The sequence below is a fragment of the Choloepus didactylus genome, chromosome 12, assembly GCF_015220235.1.
Source record: "Choloepus didactylus isolate mChoDid1 chromosome 12, mChoDid1.pri, whole genome shotgun sequence".
NCBI lineage: Eukaryota > Metazoa > Chordata > Mammalia > Pilosa > Megalonychidae > Choloepus > Choloepus didactylus.
In genome coordinates, this window is record NC_051318.1 from 80,244,384 (window position 1) to 80,266,380 (window position 21,997).

The 21,997-nt window shown below is 37.8% G+C and overlaps 1 protein-coding gene across 1 annotated transcript in view; it reads left to right on the top strand.

The window, feature by feature from the left end:
• The window catches only part of DIAPH3 (diaphanous related formin 3), a 584,600-nt gene extending 565,665 nt beyond the window's left edge, over positions 1-18,935 (top strand). Inside the window, exon 28 of the mRNA XM_037800254.1 lies at positions 17,714-18,935. Within this exon, the coding sequence (XP_037656182.1) occupies positions 17,714-17,976 (263 nt within the window). The 3' untranslated portion in view covers positions 17,977-18,935. The remainder of the gene's footprint in view (positions 1-17,713) is intronic.
• Positions 18,936-21,997: the final 3,062 nt, after the last annotated feature.

Below are 21,997 nucleotides of genomic sequence, written 5' to 3' on the forward strand. Positions count from 1 at the left end.
AGAAAGATCTGTGATCACTAGAGAAGAATGTGTGTCCTCGTGATTTGGGATGTAATGTTCCATATACGTCTGTTAAATTTCTCTCGCGCGCGCGCACGCCTTTCTTTGTTTCTCTGTCGGTAGGGCTCCCTTTAGTATCTGAAGTAGGGCAGGTGTTTTATTAGCAAAATCTTTCAGTATTTGTTTGTCTGTGAAAAATTTAAGCTCTCCCTCAAATTTGAAGGAGAGTTTTGCTGGATAAAGTATTCTTGGTTGGAAATTTTTCTCTCTCAGAATTTTAAGTATGTCATGCCACTGCCTTCTCACCTCCATGGTGGCCACTGAGTAGTCACAACTTAGTCTTATGTTGTTTCCTTTGTATGTGGTGAATTGCTTTTCTCTTGCTGCTTTCAGAACTTACTCCTTCTCTTCAGTATTTGAGAGTCTGATCAGAATATGTCTTGGAGTGGGTTTATTTGGATTTCTTCTATTTGGAGTTCACTGGGCATTTATGCTTTGTGTATTTATATTGTGTAGAAGGTTTGGGAAGTTTTCCCTAACAATTTCTTTGAATACTCTTTCTAGACCTTTACCCTTCTCTTCCCCTTCTGGGACACCAATGAGTCTTAAATTTCGACGTTTTATTTTATCTGTTGTATCCCTGAGATCCATTTTGATTTTTTTTAATTTTTTTCCCCATTCTTTCTTTTGTTCTTTCATTTTCTATTCTGTGGTCCTTGAGGACACTGAGTCGTTGTTCAGCTTCGTCTAATCTTGTATCATGAGTATCCAATTTCTTTTTAATTTGGCCAACAGTCTGTTTTATTTCCATAAGATCTTCTATTTTTTTATTTACTCTTGCAATTTCTTCTTTATGCTCTTCTAGGGTCATCTTTATATCTTTTATATCCTGTGCCATGCTCTTCTTCATGTTCTTTATATCCTGTGCCATGCTCTCATTGTTTGACTTTAGTTCTTTGATTGATTGCGCCAAGTACTGTGTCTCTTCTGATCTTTTGATTTGGGTGTTTGGGTTTGGGTTCTCCATATCATCTGGTTTTATCATATGCTTTAAAATTTTCTGTTGTTTTTGGCCTCTTGGCATTTGCTTTACTTGATAGGGTTCTTTCAGGGTCTATAAAATACCAGTCTATAATTTGTCAGATCTACAGCTTGGTGGCGTACACTTTCTCTAACTAACCAGCAGATGGCATCCGTGAGTCACCTATTCCCCTCAAGTCAGTTCTCCCCAGCTTTGTCTTTGTGGTGTGTGAGGGTCTGATTCTTGTGGGGTTCAATTGGTGCACCAAGTTTGGGTGTGTTGTTGGTAATGTCCGCCCTAAATGTGGGGCATGTGTCTGAGCAGTTAGGGAGGCAGGGCAGCTTTAATAATCAAACCTCCTAGGTGTTCCCGGAGATTTAAGGCTATTGAAAGAGTCCAAGCCTTCACCTCAGTCCCGCCATAGATCGTCTCTGCCGCTGACCCACAAGTCCCTGGCACTGGCATAGGGTCCCTGGGATTTTTGAGTGGGTCCCCCCTTCTCAGCCATGCTCTTCCAGGACCCCTGGAAAGCCCTGGGCCGCAGGGCCGTGCAGGGGCGTTCCCAGCCTGCTGTAAAGATGGTTGAATGTAGTGTGTTAATTTCCCCCTCTTCGCACAGCTCCCCCTTCCCAGCTCCGGGACAATTAGCTGTGGGTGCCCTAAAGGCCACTGTCCATGGCCAATATTGTAGCCTGTACGCGGTGCTGCGGGAATCATTCCCCGTCACACTGGGCTTCTTGGTGCAGCTCTGGGCAGTGTGTCCCGCCCCAGGCGGGAGCATCCCCAGCCCGCCGGGGAGATGGTTGCAAGGGGCGTGGTTTCTTTCTCCTTTTGGCTCCCCTCTGCCCCCCGGCCCCAAGACAATCAGCAGTGGGTGTGGGTAGGGCTATCCTCCACGCCAGACACTGAGGTGTCGGGAGAGCCAGCTCCTGCCGTGCTTCACTGCGTGGTTCTCACCATTGTATCCACAGTTGGTCCCAGGGTTTTTTTTTTTTTTAAAAAAAGAACTAGTCCATCTCCAAACACCAAGCCACGTTTTCCCCTCACCGCAGCACGGCCGCCGGACTTTCAGCCAGCTCACTCACTCGTTTCAGAATGCAGGCTCCCAGTTTCGCCAAATGCACGGTCCCTGTGGATTAGCAGATCTTGTCCAGCTGGTGCATCACTGGAACTGGTGTTCTGGGTCACTTTCTGGCTTTTATCTAGTATTTTTCATGGAGGTATTTTTTTGCCCTGTCTTACCTAGCTGACATCTTGGGTTCTCCCTCAAAGTATTTTTGATATGTCAAATCATAAAACCCAATTGGACAGATGAAGAATGTCCCCAACACCCATTATAATTAATTATTTACTCTGATAAGTAGGACTATCAACATGTAGAAGATAAAATTTGTATATACTAGGAGAAAATAGAAAGAAATAGTATTAGTCATATTGAAAGGTCCATGAGTGTTACAGTTGCTAAAACTTGGTGAAACTGCAGAACAAATTGCTTCTGTGTTCTTCTAACCCAGACAGAGGGCTTTTCATGCCATGAAATTAAATTAATTGCAAAAATTGCTAGATACCACTAGTTGCGGTGGTTCCTTTTCTCTAGCATAAAATGAAAGCCAGTGTAGAAATGGAGGTAGTACCATTGCAAAAACTAAGACCTTTACAAATAGAATAGTTATTAGCGAACATATTATTATTGTAACTCAATAGTCATAAAAGAATGTATGATGTTCCATATTTTTTAAGTCAAAGTTCAACGTACTCGAATGCCTACTTAGATTTAGTGATTGCTGTCAGGTATAACTAACCTTGTGACCCCAGGTGGCTGTAGTTTATAGCTGTGTCTCAGTTGATTGGTTAAGAAAATAAACTAAGACTGTGGAAAGAAATCTCAGATCCTGATAAGAGAATTCTGCAAGTGAGTGTATGATTAGCTCTCCTCAAGTTCTATTAGTGTAATTGTTAGGGTACTGCCTCTCAGAACAGGGTTCAAAACCAACTTTGTCAATCTGAGTTCAGATGTTGAAATGTGTTGGCAGAGCCTGCACTGAAGTCCCTTGGGAAATCAGTACATTTTCTACAGCTTTTCAGTGAATTCTGAACTTCAAAGCAAGCCCACAACATCAGTGTTCAGCATTGTTTCATAGGCTTGCTTGAAGTATTTAAAAAATCATGATAGAATAGCTGTGCATGATTATGTGTATTTTATTGATCTCTATATGAATAATACATCTTTCATATCATGTAGATGTGTGTTTATATGAATATTTTCAGCTACCTATTCATAGCATTCCTGTCCCTCATATACAGATGACAGTAGTAGCTCATCATCAAGCCACTAGTGATTTTTTTTTCCTTGATAGAGGACCTGTTATCTTACTTTACCATGTTTTTGAGGCATCCAGTCTGAGTTAAGAGGTGGTTTGTCACCAGAGAACACAGTGGAATTGACTTAACAATTGTAAGACATATACCCTTTGATTTTTCCAAACCACTGAACTAAACAGACATAGTTACTATATTTAATATGCCCTCATTGGGAAAAAAACTTTTAAAAATGTCTTAAATAATAAAGAAATCATTCTGCTGTGTCATAGTAGTAATGCATGTTTTTCCCTTTGTCTTTGACATAAACCATACTGGAGTATTTGACTTAATTTGACTTAATTTTTCTTTTTATACTTTGTCTATCACTTAACTGAAAGCTCTTATTTGTCTCATTGGTTTAATGAATGATAAATTGCTGAACATTTATGACTAATGGAGGTCTCCAGTATTTTTTAGTTTCGAATATCTCATTCCATTTATTTTAAAGCTTTTTCTGTGCTAACACTTGTAGTTCTTGTAAGAAAATGTATGAGAAATGAACTACTAATAATTGCTGTATCTTGTCCTCCTTGTCCATTTTCCTGCTGTCAGCACCTTCTTTAGCTCACCAAGAGTACTGCACTCTAATTTCTTTCTCTTCTGTCTGCTGTATGGTGCATTTCTAGTGCTTTGTGTTTCTTGTTACCATGGAGACAGGAGGTGCTCTAAAGCCCCAGGAAGACAGAGTGGAAGCAGGCCTTTGAGGAAACAGTCCCTGCTGGCTAAAGAAGCCAGAGGCAGGAATCTATAGCAGTAAGCGGAAAGAGGGAATTGTATACTCAGATCCGATTGTGTCCACAGAGTCTTAAGGCTCACAGGCCCAGGCGAGGCTGTGTTAAAAATAAGTTGTTTACAGAAACCAATTTTTCAGAGATTTCAGTACAGCCATGCACCAAACTTGGTATTTTATTTGCAAGATAACTGATGTTAACATTCCTTTTACTATTTCCTCATTAAAAGGGAACTGCTTCTAAGAAGGGTCCACTTTGTCTGATTTACTTTGTCAATCAAAAATCTCACCTTTAAAACAAAGGTCCATGATATTCTTGACTCAGCTAAAACCAGCAGGAGTCAAATTGCAGTTTTGAGCACAAGGGACTCTACAACCAGCACCCAAATCATTGATCCAATCATATTAATTCTAGAAAGGAGTACTTTATATTTACCCTAAATTGTCATGAACTTTTTTTTCATTTTAGAAACAGTTTTTGAACATTTCTCTAGATTTAATGAATTGCTGTATTTCTTACTATATTTATGTTAACTCTTGTGTCATACTTGTTTTCATTTAGATTAAGTTGCTAAAAGATGTAAAAATAATAGAGAGATTTCTTCTCTTGCCTTTTCCTTAGAGAGATATTAAGTAATGCTCTGTAGGGAAAGGAGAAGGAACAAGTGAAAATTTTAAGAACAAAAGAAAGTGAAATATAATTTTAAAAGAACAAATGTTATTGTGTGGATTACCTTTAAAACCAATCTTTTGGGGAGTGGAATAAAATCCCTGTTCAAGAGTGTTTACTGGGATTTTGTCACAGATCTGAGCAGGGAAAGAATTCAGAGGAATTCGGAAAATTCCACGTATCTCCCTAGTTAGTTGTCCGAGGCCATAGTATATCAAATTGGGCTTTGGAGGAAGAAGACAGACAATCCAGAAATAGGTCCTCTCAGGCACTCCCTTTCTCCGAATAAGGTCACATCTATGACTCATGCCAGAGTTCTTTTTTTCACTCATTTTCTAGGAATACGTGAAACCAAAATCATGGAAGTAGTTTCAGATTTCATAATGAATGTGGTACCATCAATCCAGTACAAGATAATGCTGCTGTGCTATGAATAGAACAATCGAAAGAGGCGAGGCTGCCAGCTCTCACGGCGGCGACCCTGGGACTCCCGGGCCCAGCGTAGGTCCTGTCGAGTCTGAACGGGACGATGGCAAGGAATAAAGGTCCGTCTCGGTTTAGAAAGAAGAGTCACATTTAACAAGTTGGATTTCTAATTTTCACTGATTTACTAAAATATAGACAGAACCGTAAGGTAAATGCAGAGGAATCTTTTGCGCAGTAGCCTGATCTCCCAGTGCTTAGGCGACTGCTGACCCCTTATTGAAACATGGGTGCTAGCGACAGTGGGCATCCTCAGTATGAGCAGTCAAGCTTCACAAGTCTGTTTTTAATCTTTTGACATTGTCCATTTTGCCAGACACAGAAGTTCATAAATCCAAATTACCTAGGCTAGTAGAACTATTCCTTTCTTTTCATGGAAAACAAAATCGTCATGAAATGCTAAATAGTGAAATGTTGCATTCTTTCATTTGATTGTTTTTCAAGTAATTTAAAAAAATTTTGGGAAAGCATTTTCCTACTCTAATGATTGATGCTATTAATAGGTTATCTCTCATTTTTTGAACTAATCTCACTAGGTTATGTATTTTGGGACTTCCTCCCTATATTTGGGATATATTTGTGTCTGCATTCTTCTTGCATTTCTTTATGAAGTTCAAACAGTACATATTTATTTGACAAGTAACCATAATTAGGGGAACAGTCTGTAGGGGAACAAAGCCAAGTTCATGTTTCCATACAGGGGTGGGGCTTATGATCTTGATTTTAGTAACTTTCTGCTCTAGCCAAGTGAACTACACAACCTATCTGGTGACTTATAAATAATAGAAGTATTTCTAGTAAATATAGGAAAATGAAAACCATAAAGACTTTCTATTAATTTCCATTTGGATATAAATTCTTCTAAATTTGAAATTTAACTCATTTTAAATATTGTCAATTTTGTCATTGTTGCTAAATTGTTTTAATAGTAATTATTATCTTCATAATGGTGCAAAATCCAACCTGAGATAACATTACTTATCCTTGAAATTTTCTATAAAGATACCCAAGTCTAAAATGTTACAGATAACAACACCAATAGAAACTCCAGGTTTTAGACCTGTGCTATCCATATTTGACTTTGAGCTCTTGAAATATGGCCAGTGTGAGTTGAGTTGTGGTGTAAATTTAAAACACCTATTTGATTTTGAAGAGTTAGTACAAAAGAAAAAGAATGTTAACTATCTCATTAATAAATTTTTTATGTTGCTGATGTGTTGCAATGATAATATTTGACATCTTGAGTTAAATAAAATATATTATTAAAATTAATTTCACCTGATTTTTTTTTTAATGTGGTTTCTAAAAAATTTAAGTTGCATATGTGGTTCACTTCTGTGACTCACATTATGTTTCTACTGGATAGCACTGTTCCAGACCCAGTGCTGCATCCTCAAAGGACCAGGAAGCACATAAACATTAGACCAAAATAATATATCATCGGCTCGATTGTTATCCAGGTAATGTTATTCCAAAGTACTTTCTTTGGAAAGGATTAGCACAAAACATTAAGTGAAAGAAGGTAATAAGATAATGCCATGGCTTAGATTGTCACTCAAAAATAATTAGCACATTATGAGGCAGTGCTTAAGGATTCATCAGATAAAAAACAGACAAAGTTCCCCACCTTCACGGAGCTTACATTCTATGCAAATTAAGTCAGCGCTGGGTGGATATGAGTTTGTTTCATTTTATTCCTTGAACATATTGCTATCTTCAGATATGGCTACTGCAATATATATTCAGTGACAGACTAGTAGGAACTAAAGGGACATTCCTATGTATTCATTCATACAAAATTATTTGAACTTACAGTGGTCTTCAACACAAATGTATGACAAGATTTAATTAAAAGATTAGAAATTTAATTCTTTAATGAATAAAAATGGATTGTTTTAAACAGATCCTTATTAAGCCTGTTCTGAAAATCAACCTCAAGTATTAGTCTACATGGAAGTTCTTGAAAGGTTGTAATCAAAAGGACTCTGTAAACATACAGTTGTATTGCTTTATAGTACTGGGCACTCTAGTTTGCTTTGTTGGTTGGTTGTTTTTCTCAGAATTTTGAACTAACAAAGTATGATTTTGCATCTCCATAATAGAAATGACAGGATCTTAAATGTTCCATGGACTCAGCATGTTGGGCTAAATGTTCATTGAATTAACTAATGAATTTACATAACCATAACTCCAATTCATGATCTCTGGAAGAACAGTTGAAGAAACTGCTGTTTGTCTTGGAGAAGAGACAATGAGGGGAATATGACATCTGTCTTCGAATGGTTAAAGGACATGGCAGGTGGAAGATGTAGATTTAATGTAGCCCTAATACAGAAAAGCAATAGGGCCAGTGGCCAAGATTTCAAGGGAACAAATACATATAAAGTAAAACATTAGATTATCAGAGACATCTAAAGAAGAAATGTATTCCCTCAGGAGGTTGTGAGGACCCACACTTAAGTTGGACCCACACCATTTGAAACTATGCTGAATAAATGAATTCCAAGCACTGGATAGATGGTTCTACCGAGTAACTGAGAGCCTTTCCAATTCTGAGATTACCTGATTCTCCAATATATGATTCCAGGAATCAAAGTGAAATGGACTAGAAATAGCAAAAGGTACTCATTCAGAGGAAATGTCTGTACATTTGAAATATCTAATAAATGCTGAATTAGGAAGTATGAGAAATAAAGGAAAATACTTGAAAGCATAAGGGTAAGAGTCTCCTTTAAAATGCTTCAGGAAAATGTTTGGGTACTAAAGTATTTATTTAGCTGCTTATTTCCCAAAACAGCTTCTACTCATTAGCCCAGGGAATCAGCCTCTCCCCAAACCCTACATCCTAGTTACTGGAGTGCTCTTTCCGTTTCACAATATTTCTGTTTGCCATGGTCTAATCATGTGCCCCCAGAATCATGAGGGCCTGAGATTAGAATTGAATTTGCCAGAGGCAAATAACAAAAGCTGTGTGGCCTTGGTAGTTTGTGTACTTCTCTAAACCTCAGTTTCTTCGTTTATAAAATGGGGTTGTTAATACCCATTTTTTAGGGTTGTTGCAGAAATTAAGAAAAAACATGGAAAAAGCTCATTCTTTATTCATCAGATATATTGTATGTGTTCAGTAACTATAATATCAAACCATATCCCCGTGCTGTTGTCTCCCTACCTCTTCCTCATGAGCCACTAGATCCACTGATCAGGATATTAACTATCTGGCACCTACTAGCAAGCCTATACTTTGGAAATATTTAGTTAATAGCTGCTAAGCCACACACTGACCACGAGTGCATAGTAGCCCAGGATACCTGTCATAACAAATAGTGGGATTAGTAAGCATGTTAGCATGGAGCAGAAGCTGCTTTGGAGAGGATGCCAGTATGCTTATGTTGTACAAAGTATTGGTAGGGCATTTATGTAGAAATACTTAGGTAGACCATGGTAAAGACAATATTGAAGCTCTGTCACCAGGGAGGTAGACATGTGGGAGCCTTCTTCCTACAGGAAATGGTGGAAGCTGTGAGATCTTGGTGGACAGAATGTAGCAAGGGCAGAGAAGTGAGCCAAGGATCTACAGGTGGGGAAGTTCTATGCTGAAGACATATGACTGTGTTTAGGAGCAAGTGAGAAGGTAGAAACAATTATCAAAGTATGTTTCAAGTGAATGAATCATCAAAAAGTAGGAGTGTGAGTATTCTAGTTTGCTAATGCTGCAGAATGCAAAACACCAGAGATGGATTGGCTTTTATAAAAAGGGGGTTTATTTGGCTACACAGTTACAGTCTTCAGGCCATAAAGTGTCCAAGGTAACACATCAGTAATCGGGTACCTTCACTGGAGGATGGCCAATGGCTTCGGAAAACCTGTTAGCTGGGAAGGCACATGGCTGGCGTCTGCTCCAAAGTTCTGGTTTCAAAATGGCTTTCTCCCAGGACTTTCCTCTCTAGCAAGCTTGCTCCTCTTCAAAACGTCACTCACAGCTGCACTCACTGAGTTCTCTCTCTCTGAGTCAGCTCATTTATATGGCTCCACTGATCAAGGCCCACCCCGAATGGGCGGGGCCATGCCTCCATGGGAACATCTCATCAAAATCATCACCCACAGCTGGTTGGGGCACGTTCCAAGCAAATCTAACCAGCACCAAAACGTCTCCTCACAAGACCACAAAGATAATGGCATTTGGGGGACACAATACATTCAAACCGGCACAGTGAGCATGGCAAGGGCCACATCATGGTAGAACATGCTACCCAGGAAAATGAAGGCTTATGTTCTATAATTGGCTCTGCAGAAAGTTAGATCTGCTTTCTCAATGTTATGCAAAACAAGGTAAATATATCTATCACTTTTCTCACAGGAGATGAGTGAATGTATGGGGAAAATGTTTATACACTGTAGAGCCATATATAAAGATAATGTGATGATATGGATATTATTATATAATATGGTAATAATAATATTTAAATATGTAAATAACATTCCAGAGTGTCACAAATGTAGGAGAAAATGAAGCATGAGAAAATACCGTTAAGAATTTTTAGACCTTTGATGATCTTGTTGGGAGCAGTAGGGAGTTTGTGGATGAAAGCCAAATTAGAATTGCAAAGAACTGAGTAGAGAGGTGAGCAAGACTGAATCAAATAGAGAAAGGGACATGCAACTCAAGTAATATATTACAAATCAGAAGGACAAGCAAATGAACAGATGGCTTCACATTACCATTCTCTTTGGAAGAAGGGCTGAATTTAAGTCGGATAGCCTATCCTTAGGAGCCAGCATCATCTCAAGCTTCCTTCTAGCCCTAAAATTGCAAAATGGCAGTCCTGTCTTTGAATTTTTTTTCAACAGGAGATAAAGTGAACAAAAGAGTGTATTCCTTTAAAACAAGTTCTAATTCATTTGTCGGTTGAATGAGAGATATCTTATTTTTTTTTTTTTTATCATTTTCTTTACCTATTTTCTGTGAATTGGGGGAGAAATTCTTTTGTTGTTTTTGTTTTTAAGTAATTGATTTTAATAAGAGTTTCTTGGTACTCCTAAAAGATTTTAACTATATACAAAATGTCCTTCTGCTCTTTTTATCATTTTTATATATTTTTCAATACATAAAATAAACAACAAAATGAAACCAAGGGAAGACAATTATTTATAGCATCAGTAAATCAACAGTAAGGAAACCCACAGGGGTATGGTTGCTGGCGGCCAGCACTAACTTTGGTTATTGCATAGATTAAAAATATATATTTGTCACATACTTTACTATCATGTAGACCCAGTGGTGCTTTTAAAAAAATTATATTTATGGGTCATTTTTTTCTTTCACCAAAATAAAGCCATTGGTGAGGTGAAACAAAGCAGCTACTTAGGTCAGAGTAATAGTTACGCACAAAAGATAACAAATTTTAAGGAGAGACCAAATTTCAGGAAGACTGAATGTATGCAGTCAATTTAGGACACCAGACTTCTATATTCATCCTCCTGTCAAAGCTGCCACAGGCTAGCCACTGACCACAAAAAGGCAGGAGCTCAGTTTTATATTTTGTCTGAGAGGTGGCACTTTTAAGCAGCTAGCACCCATTAGAACCACAATATGATAGGGGATCAATACTGATTTAAAGGGAATAATGCCTCTTTCTGAACTATAACTGATATTTCCTGCAGTACCTGCAACTGATAAACCCTGCAGAGAGGGTTTTCCCCAAGGGCTGTCAGCCAGGGCCTTAGCCTTGCCTTTTTAGCTCAAGAAGCGTTAACAACTGTTGGCTGAAACATTTCCTCATTTGGATGCCAAGTTGCATATATTTATATTCACTTTTTTGTCAGCAACTTTCCTGGTTCCCTATTTCTTTTGTGTCACTCAAGAAACAATGGACGTGTTAGATCAGGGCGGTGGGTTATTTTTTCAAGCTTTTTGTGTCATCCACATCTATAGTCTGCAAAAGGGCATGTGGGATTCCAATTCAGGATGTAATTTAAGGCCTTTATTCTCATATTTAAGTCCAGTGGTTTCTCTGTATTTAAAAACCATTCAACTTTTCAAGCATTTTCAGGATTTTCAGTTGATTGCAGAAAAACAGCCGTTGTGGGACTCCAGAATCAATTCTTAAAGCGTCGTATGAGGAATTAAATTGAAATAAGCAAGTTTTCTATCTTAAAGGAAAATAGCATGTATTCTCACTATGTTCATTTCCACAGAAACACAAATACAAGATGTGAGGATTGGATTCCCTTACTGATCTGGTACTAAGAATAGCAACTGTTCCTTGGCTATCCCTACTACAATCACCAATGCCCTGGATATTGGCAGTAGTCCTAGATATATCATACTTCTCTTCAGAGACATCACTTGTAACATCATAAAGGAAAAAGAAAGCCTTAGATTTGATTCACAATATAACAGCACAAGCCTCCTGTCTTTGGAGAATTAAACAATCATCCTATCTTGCCTCAATATTTTTAGTTTCCATTTTAAAAATGTGTTTAGAGTAAGGATTTGAGTTGAGGAGAAATAGAAAATACCCCTCTTTTTATTCATACCCCAGCCTTATCTTTCAAGGAAAGAGCCCACGTCCCCAAGTGAGTCATCTTGTATTTGGAATTTTCAATTTCATCTGTAAAGCATGAGCCCACCTGCCTCAAATTACAATTTATGTCATGCTTCTGAGCATGTATAAAGAATTCTCTCTAACAGAAGTTGTAGTGTCCCCTAAGTTGTTTGGAAATCAACTAAGTGCATGTTTTTGCACGGAATTTGGGTCTCCAGGTCAGCCTCCACAAAGCCACCAATCACAAACATTTAATATTGTGGGTTCAGTTCCAGCCCACCACAATAAAGGAAGTATCACAATAAAGCAAGTCACTTGAATTTTTTGGTTTCCCAGTACATGTAAAAGTTATGTTTACACTACATCATAGTCTATTAGGTGTGCAATAACATGATGCCTAAAAAAAAAAAAAAAATACCTTAATTTAAAAATACTCTAATGCTAAAAATGCTAACCATGTTCTGAGCCTTCAGCAATTTGAAATCTCTTCGCTGACAGATGGTTGCTGACTGATCGGGGTCGTTGCTGAAGGCTGTTAAAAGTTGGGGTGTCTGCAGCAATTTCTTCAAATAAGACAGCAAAGAAGTTTGCTGCATAGATTGACTCTTCCTTTTAGGAAAGATTTCTCTGTGACATTTAATGCTGTTTGATAGCATTTTACCCACAGTAGAAATTTACTTTGGTGAATTATTTTTCAATTCATTTTGCCCAGATCCATCAGAGGAATCACTATCTATGGCAGGTATAGCCTTATAAAATGTATTTCTTAAATAATAAGACTTGAAAATCAAAATTACTTCTTGATCCCTGGGCTGCAGCATGGATGCTGTATTAGCAGGCATGAAAACAACGTTACTCTTGTTGTACATCTCCGTCAGAGGTCTTGGGTGACCCAGGTGCATTGTCAATGAGCAGTAATATTTTGAAAAGAATCTTTTTTTCTGAGCAGGCAGTCTCAACAATGGGCTTAAAATAATCAGTAAACCATGTTGTAAGCAGATGTGCTGTCATCCAGGCTTTGTTGTTCCATTTATAGGGTACAGGCAAAGTAGATTTAGCATAACTCTTAAGGACCCTAGGACTTTCAGAATGGTAAATGAGCATTGGCTTCAACCTAAAGTCACCAGCTGCATTAGCTCTCCTTTGAAGCGCTGAAGCCAGGCGTTGACTTCTCCTCTCCAGCTATGAATGTTCTAGAAGGCTATTTTGTCTACATCGAAAATCTGTTGTTTACGGTAGCCGCTTTCATCAATTAGCTTAGCTAGATCGTCTGGATAACTTGCTGCAGCTTCTACACCTACACTTGCTGCTTCACCTTGTACTTCGATGTTACAGAGATGGCTTTTTTCCTTAAACTTCATGAGCCAACCTCTGCTAGCTTCAAACTTTTCTTCAGCAGCTTCCTCACCTCTCTCGGCCTATGCAGAATTGAAGAGGGCCTCACTTTGGATTAGGCTTTGGCTTAAGGGAATGTTGTGACTGGTGTGATCTTCTATCCAGACCACTAAAACATTCCCCATATCAGCAATAAGGCTGTTTCACTTTCTAACCAATCGTGTGTTCACTGGAGTAGCACTTTTAATTTCCTTCCTTTGCATTCACAACTTGGCTAAATGTTTCATGCAACAGGCTTAGCTTTAGCCTGTCCTGCTTTCGACTTGGCTTCCTCACTAAGCTTAATCATTTCTGGCTTTTGATTTAAAGTGAGAGACATATGACTCTTCCTTTCACTTATACACTTAAAGGCCATTGTTGGGTTATTAACTGGTGTAATTTCAATATTGTTGTGTCTCAGGGAATAGGGAGGCCCAAGGAGAAAGAGAGAGATGGGGAAATGGCTAGTTGGTGGTGCAGTCAGAACAACGCAATATGTATCAATTAAGTTCATGTATGTATGGTTCATGACACCCCAATGCAATTACAATATTAACAGATCACAGATCACCATACATATATAATAATAATGAAAAAGTTGGAAACATTCCAAGAATTACCAAAATGTGACATGAAGTGAGCACATGCTGTTGGAAAAATGGCACCGATAGACTGGCTCATCACAGGGCTGCCACAAACCTTCAATTTGTAAAAAATGCCATATCTGTGAAGCACAATGAAGTGAAGTGTAAAAAACAAGGTACACCTGTGATAGTCATGTCGTAGACATCTGGCCTTGAACCAACATCATATTAATATATTTTTATGATAGTGAATGTCTAACTTGGGGGTGTTCTCTGCCTGTATCATTTTCTTTAGTTGCAGTGAACAGGAGACTCCTCCAATCCCCCTTCATTTATCTGCTTTGCAATTTAAGATGGGACTCCCTCCATTCCACAGATTGGGTCTCCATGGCTGGGATCAAAACAGAGAGATAAAAACTGAGTTGCTGAGAGAAGCCTGTGAGGCTTGGAAGTGAAGAGTAGTTAACTAGGAATTTCTAACAGAGCTATAAATTCATTCTTAAAGCAGTCCTGGTGCATTTTCCTTTTTATTTCTCCAGTGGTCTCAGGAATGACTTCTTTCATTTTGATACTGTCTTGCCTGTTGTTTCTCATGAAAGATTCTCCATCTGAAACCACAGAGGAGTTAAATACCATCTCAGGTTTTCTCTTACCATTTTATCCCAAATGCAAGCCTATAGCTATTTTGAGTTTTCTCAGGATAGAAATGTTTTTGTCCACATTGCCCTCCCATTGTTATTCATTCACCTAAGATGGAAAAAAAAAAAAAAAAAAAAAGAAAGTTCAAATACTGAACACCAACAGAATATCCCAGGTTATGCTGGGCATTTCATCCTTGGATCTGGTATAAGTCAAGGAAAGGAGGACCAAGATATCTGAGTGGATATATAGTCCTTGTTTTTAGCAACACAGTTCATTAGTGATCTTAAAAAAAAAGAGCTGATTCGAAGGAGTAAGGGGTCAAAAGCATGATTGGAATGGGTTCAAGAGAAAAATGGGAAGAGAGAAATTGAGACAGTAAGTATGGGCAATTCTTTCAATATAATGAAAGGGAGCCAAGAATTGAGGTCATTACAGAGCAGGATGTGGGGTCAAATAGAGATTTTTTTTTCCTAGGGATATTACAACATATTTATATACTGAGGGCAATGATCTCATGGAGACGGTGACATTGATGATGCAGTAGAAAGAAAACCCAGCTGCCAGAAGGACGTCCTTGAATAGAAAAGAGACCGTGGTATCTGGTGCTCATGTTAAAGGAGCACAGACATCCTAACGGGAGGGGAGGGGGTATGTGCCTGCAGTGGGTAGATGGTAGATGTGGTGGGAGCGTATGAGAGTTCTCTTCTGATTGCTTCTATGATTGAGTTAAATGAGAACGAGGGAGGACAGATTGAAGCTTTGAAAAGAAAGCAAAAGGTGTGAAATAGTCATCTGGGAGAAAGGGAGAGTGAATGGACGGAGGAGAGAATTGTAGTGGGATTTAGGTCATACTTGATGTTCATGGTTATGAATTTAAGTGAAACCAGGAAAGAAAAGGAGGATATGTGTGACCTTGGACCTACTGTGCTAAGTAGTTGACATAGAGATACTATCTGCTTTACAAGACTGAGAGAATTAAATTTGTCAGAAGGCTTTTTAAACTATAAGTACTGGTCATTGTGATTATAAAACTTAGCTTTAAATTACTTAGCACTTTTCTTTGGCAAAAAGCTTTTCAAATTTCTTGAAGACATCCACAGTATCTCTAGAGACAGCATTTGGCTTCTGTCGCTGATTTACTCAGTAACTAAGTCTAAGCAAATGACTTAACCTTCTTTTGCTTTCACCTCTCAATCTATAAAATGAGGGCAGTAATGTTTAAAATGCTTTATAAATAAAGGTGCTATATAAGCACAAGCTATTAGTAAAATAGTACTTCAGCCCCTACTGGTAGGTCACCACAAAGTCAGAGAAGTCAGAGCATCTGAAAAAACCCCAATCCTTGGGTGTAAGTGACACTCTTAAAAAGGCTGGAAAGGAAAAGGAGAAGAAAAGTTATCTCCAAGTGCCCAGACACTGGGCTATAGGGGCCACCCACATTATTTCCTTTAATTCTCACAGCTGCTCTTTGAGGTTGATTATTAGAACCTGAGACTCAAAGAAGTCAGGTAACTTGTTAAAACTTGTTAAAGCTGCTTTGCCACATGGAGAATATATTATAACCATAGAACATACAGTATATATTATATGTGTTATCCAGACCCATATTTTACCCAATGTAATCTCTTCTCTCCTATCAGCCATTTAATTGGAGTTGCCCAGTAGCAGAATAAACTGGTTGGTTGGAGATATTGTCATATGATGGAGTAGTTTACAAGAGGCCAAATAACAAATTAGAACATTTGGGAAAAGGAGCAATAAGCTTACTAAAAGTCTGCACTTAGCTACAAATGCAGTTTTTACACACTGTTTGGGGCAGGGGTGGGTGCTAGGAAAGAAAAACAAGAATGTGAGCAGAAATACATACTCTTTTCCACAAATGCAATATGTACATTATGAACGTTAGAGCATTAAGTGCTCTAAGAGAAAATCATTGTACTATTAGATTTTGATTTTTGAGTAACAATTGCCCACCTGATAGAGAAGGTGATAGGAAAAGTGTATTTATTTTCTTCCAACAGCTAAAAGGTGATCATACTTCTAAAATTTGTTGAGATTGTCCAAGAAAGTGTGTAAAATACTCATCCATCACTGGAAGCCCCTAGTCAGGAAATGACAGTGCAGTAAATATCTTCAGCAGCCACCTTTTAATGTACAAGCTGTTTTCGGTTGGAATTTTCAGCACTCACATAAAACACACTGTCATGAGTGACTTCTTGTGCTCCAAAGTCATTACTATTGGAATAATAGAACATCTCTCAGCGAATAACCAAAAAACTTTAAATGTCATGTCAAGTTTGTTGAAGCCATTTTCAAGCCATGTTCAAGATTACATGAATATTGAAGGTGTCTGTTTTTTAAAAGTTTGAGATCTATGAGAGAGGTCACTCATAAGGTTTGTGATGTGAGTCAGTTAATTAAAAAAAAACTAGTGCTCTTTGGGAAAGTCAGTCTTATCCAGAGTTATTTAATCATTAACTGTTGCAACTCTCTCCTTACCACCTTGGTCAGTCAGATTCACTGTCCCTTACCAATAAAAGACTATATATGTGTGTGTGTCTACATAGTTGACAAATTCTGGCACAATTCTCTTTTGCTAGGAAGGTTTGACAGTTTGCCTGCTAAATCCACTATTTTTTTCTTAGAGAAATTGTTGACTTTGTTAAATCCTTATTAGAAACTTTCCTCCTTGGCTTTGTTCAAAAAGAAAATTAATCTCACAATTATTCAAACCAATGCTTATCTTGGGTCATAAAATGTGGAAACAATTTCTTTACCCAACACATATTTATTGAGCTCCCACTTTACACCAGACCATTCCAGGCACTGAGGACACAGCAGTATTCAAAACGAAGCCCCTGCTGTTTGGGAGCATACATTTTAGTAAAGAGAAAGACCATGAACAAATAAATGTATATATGATGTGCCCAGTGACCCTGAGTTCTATGCAGGAAAAAGTAAGAGTTGAAGGACTAGACTGATGAAAGGGGGGAGTGCTATTTTAGATGGATGGTCAGGGGAGGCCTCTCCAATTAGAAGGCATTTGAGCAGAGATCTGGATGAAAATATGGGTATAAGCCCTGATTAATAAACAAGGGATGGGCATTTCAGGCATAAAGAAAGAATTAACTATTAGTTCTAATGAAGTTGTCCCTTTATATTTTCATTTATTCTTAACCTCCACATGTTTATTTTAAACTTACCTTACTCTGTGGAATATAGCAATTATTTTATGTTTCATGATGTACTCAGTCCTTGGTTATCACAGTAATAAGTTTTATGTTACTTTCTTTCTTACTGTAGAAAATCAGAAAGTGCAGTTGACAGAAGGGTCACGTTCACACTACAATATCAATTGCAACTCAACAAGGACTCCAGTCACCAAGGAGCTTAATTATAATCTAGACACTCGTCCGTCTACAGGGAGGATCAAGGCAGTTGAAAAGAAGGAAGCCTGTAATGTAGAAAGCAACAGAAAAAAGGAAACGGAACTTCTTGGCTCCATTTCTGAAAACGAATCAGTTCCTGAAGTTGAAGCCCTGCTGGCAAAATTACGAGCTTTATGAATTAAAGTGGTAAAAAACGATTAAGCCAAATATAAAGCCATGCTCTAAGCTAACACTTGAAAAAATTGCTTTTATATAAGTGACTTTATATAGCTTTAAATTATGATATATATTAGACGTATAAAGCTAAATATATGATTGCAATGCTTTTTCTATATACTTGAAGCTTTGGCTTATTGAAGATTGTAATGGGCTTTCACGCTGCTTTTGTCTCCTGGTATTCTTCTGTTCTTTATTTGGTGGTTAAATTACACATAATGCTTTAGAGAGCAGGTAGGTGGCCATGTGTTCAGCGATATGTCCTTAAGAAAATTCCACCTTTCTAAGTCACTATATTTTTTACTTTACTATTTTGAACATTAATGAATATTGAATCATCAACCTCAAGTCTTGCTACATATCCATATATATTCCATGTATATTATTTACACAGGCCCACGTTTCTCTTCAATTGAGATCTCCATGCTACCAACCTATCATCAAAAACATATAACTGAATATATTGCAACTATTTGGAAATGACTGGTAAGCTCATTATTATCATTGTTGAGTTCATGTCAGTTAGACCCTGCAGAGGACTATAAGGCAATTGCGCACATTTCCAAGAATGATGCCATCAGGAAGCATGCTTTTTGTTTGCAAGATGCAGGTTCTTTTGCATATAGTGGATATATATACCATATAACAATGCTGTTGAAACATAGTATAGCAGAAAGAACATTTTTTCCTTTGCTAATCATGACTATGATTTTTTGCCATTTTGAGACGTCTCAAGTAATGATTTTTTTCATTTTGTGAACAAACTTGGAATTGCAATTTCTTTGATCTGACAGTTGACACCTTTAACAAAGATCTGAATAAAATAAGTGTTTCAAGGAAAGTTTTCATGTGCAAATGTTGCAATTTTACCTCATTTGGAGCATCATTGCTCTGCTAATTCCATATCAGAGAAAATAAACTTGCTACTTGCACTAAATGAAAAAAAATTGCTTTGTTGTCTTTTTTGGGGAATGTTGTATAGATAAGCTGGTGATAGACTGCTGATATGCAGTCTATTTAAGCATCTATTTTGCTTTATAACACATCATAAGTAAGTGACATCTCTTTTACCTTCAGTTAAAAGAACTAGTCTGGCGAGGGCTACTGCTTTTTATTTCCTTGGTTGAGATGCCACCTCCTTTCAGCTCCAAGTTAATAAACTTAATTAGAACTATGAACCAGGCCCTATTTATAGACATTGGGGAACAGAGTGTTATCCATAGCCAATGTGAGAATAAATCATTCTCTTATGTAGTGCACAAATGTGCATTTTACCCTCCGGTGGAAATCACTATTTTCCTGCAGACCAATTTTAAAAATCAAGAAAGGTGTAGGACATTTCCACGTTTAAGCAGACAGCAGCCCGAACCGCAGAGCAGGGTTGTTTTGTTTAGGAAAGCAATTGAATGAAAGAATTCCAGGTATCTGTTCTTAAAGTGGTTTTGGAAGGACTTGGACTCTTCAGAAACAAAATTTAAATTCATTCAGACAGTTTAGACGCACCAAGTGGTAGGTAAACACTCTGAAAACTGGGGGCCGGGGAGCAGCCACTGGGGAGAGGCCTGGCGGGTAAAGGAAAGTGAAGATGACACAGACTCCCAGGGGCGGTGGAAGGCAGGGAAGGCCATACGGGAGCAGCAGTCAGTGCCCAGAGCAGCTGTCAGCAGGAGCTGAAGGACGCCCCGCAAGCAGGAGGGCCAGGAGCCCCAAGGCAAGCAGACGCCTCAGTGCTGGGCTCCCATAGGTGCGCAGCCAGCACGCCCTCGCCCGTACCCACAGGTGCCAGTTCTGAGCAGGCCTGAAGAGAAGAACGACACTGGAGGGGAAAACACAGAACAGCCAATGGAGAGGTAAGTGCCGATGCAAGGAACAGATCATTTTCTGTTGGCGATACCTCCTTCACTGCCCCTTCAGCAGTGGGGTGTGGTGTCTGTTGGGTTTTAAAATCCGTGGTATTCCTTTAGACAAATGCAGATGAAACTGTAGCAGTGACCTTTAATTTTCGGTCAGATATTGAGATACAATTTTGTGTTTCAGATCAAACAGTTTGTTCATTTGAATTAGCAGGTAAAAGGCCAACTCGAAACCATCTGATACAGCCCAGTGCCCTTGAAAGAGGATGTTCCACATGTGCCATAGAGAAAACCCATGATAGCTTCCCCTTCCTCTTCTCTATTGTCAGTGTGGAGAATTTGGCAGAACTCACAGACAACTAAGTGACCACTGAGTTGCCCAAAAGCAAACACCTGCTGCTCACAAGTCTGTTTTATTTTCCCAGTCAAGTATTTAAAGTAATTTTAAAATACAGGAAGCAATCTAATTACATGTGCATATATGTCCTTTTTTGTGAACATTTTAGAATATTTAAACAAAGTATATCTAAAAACATCTAGTTTATATGAAGAAATGAGCATTTCAATAATTCAAATCAAAATTTTCTGACAAATCTGAAAAAATGCAATTATTTATACCAAGTTGCTCCAAAACTCTTAGTTGTTGCTGTACTATTTATGCAAAAATAAGAGTTGTTAAAGGTAAGCACAAAGGACAAGGAACACATTTTTGTGGCACCCTTTTGGGAGCGCTATGTATTGTTTGGAAAGTAATTATTCCTAATATATAAATTGCTAATTTAATTGAAAAAAAATGTGGCATTCATTCTCTTTTTCCTTCATATTAATTATTAAAAATTTTGAGATCCAGGAATTGTAGCTGGCAGTGGATTAGGACTTGTTTTAGTCTAGTGAATTGCTAAATGGTAGTTGTTAGATGCCCTTGCCAGGTGTGTGTGTTCTTAAAATATGTCCTAGGGCCAAATAGTTAAATCATTTTGCTGTAAGAGCTACTGTTGTATAAAATGCATGGAGTTGCCAAAAACCTACAGAGACTGGATGGCATTTCAGAATTGTATCCAAATGTCTCCATAAAATGAAAATAAATGGACCTTACTCAACAGAAGTTCATCATTCCTACATGGGTATAAGAGGAAGCTTAAAACCAGGACTGAGGGTAGGACTGGGTTTGCAGTAGAACAAAAATCAGATGTGTCCCCTAATTAGGATTTGACTGTAGGGGCCTCTTTGTCTCCTATTCAGCTAATTTTTTTTGCATGTCATATTTGACTTCAACAACATCCTCCCTTTTAGGCGTCTTCAAAAGGCAGGAACTTTAAAAGGAATCTTGGTTTCTTTCAGAACACCTTAAAATGATAGATCATTCCTATATTGCTCATTTTGAAACCCCAGTTGTTTGACAAAAATTGTTTAAAAAGCCCAGGTATTGTCTCCTCACATTTAATATCACCAACATTCTCTATGTTTACACAGCTCTACATTATTACAGACTTCTTACTTTGAAATATTCTTGTTTTTAAAGCCATGCCGATGATGAAATTGAAAGCCAAATTTTGGGATTATCTTTTCCAAGCAGATTACTCGTTTTTCTTTTACAACGGCCTTTTAAAGTATTTTAGTAAGCCTCAGTTATGTTAACTTTTTTCTTTTGACAGTATTTCAAGGTTGAGACTTCCTATTCTTCTCTTAGCATTTTTATCCCATATTATGTTTTATCCCAAATATGTCAACCTATTTCTAAAACTTTCTTTTTTTCTCCTTATTTTCTAACTATGGGTTACTAAAATTTATTTTAAAGATGATTCTCTGATGAGAATCTCATCACAGTGTTTTGTATAAAATCTAAGTGATTGATGGCCAAACACAAAGGTTATGATGGTAAATTTTAATAAAATAATTAAATCAAACAGATTGAAACAAGTTCTGGTAAAAAAAATTTTTTTTTTTTTTTTTTTTTTTTTGAGAGCAGGACTGGGACCGCAGATATTTGTGTATTCCATATCTTTCTTCCAAGATCCTCTGTTTGCTTTCACACAGACGTGGCTAGTTTCTGTTGGAATAGATCCATCTTTTCATCTAAACCAGATGATTGACCATAAATATTTAATAACATGTACATTTAATTTAAC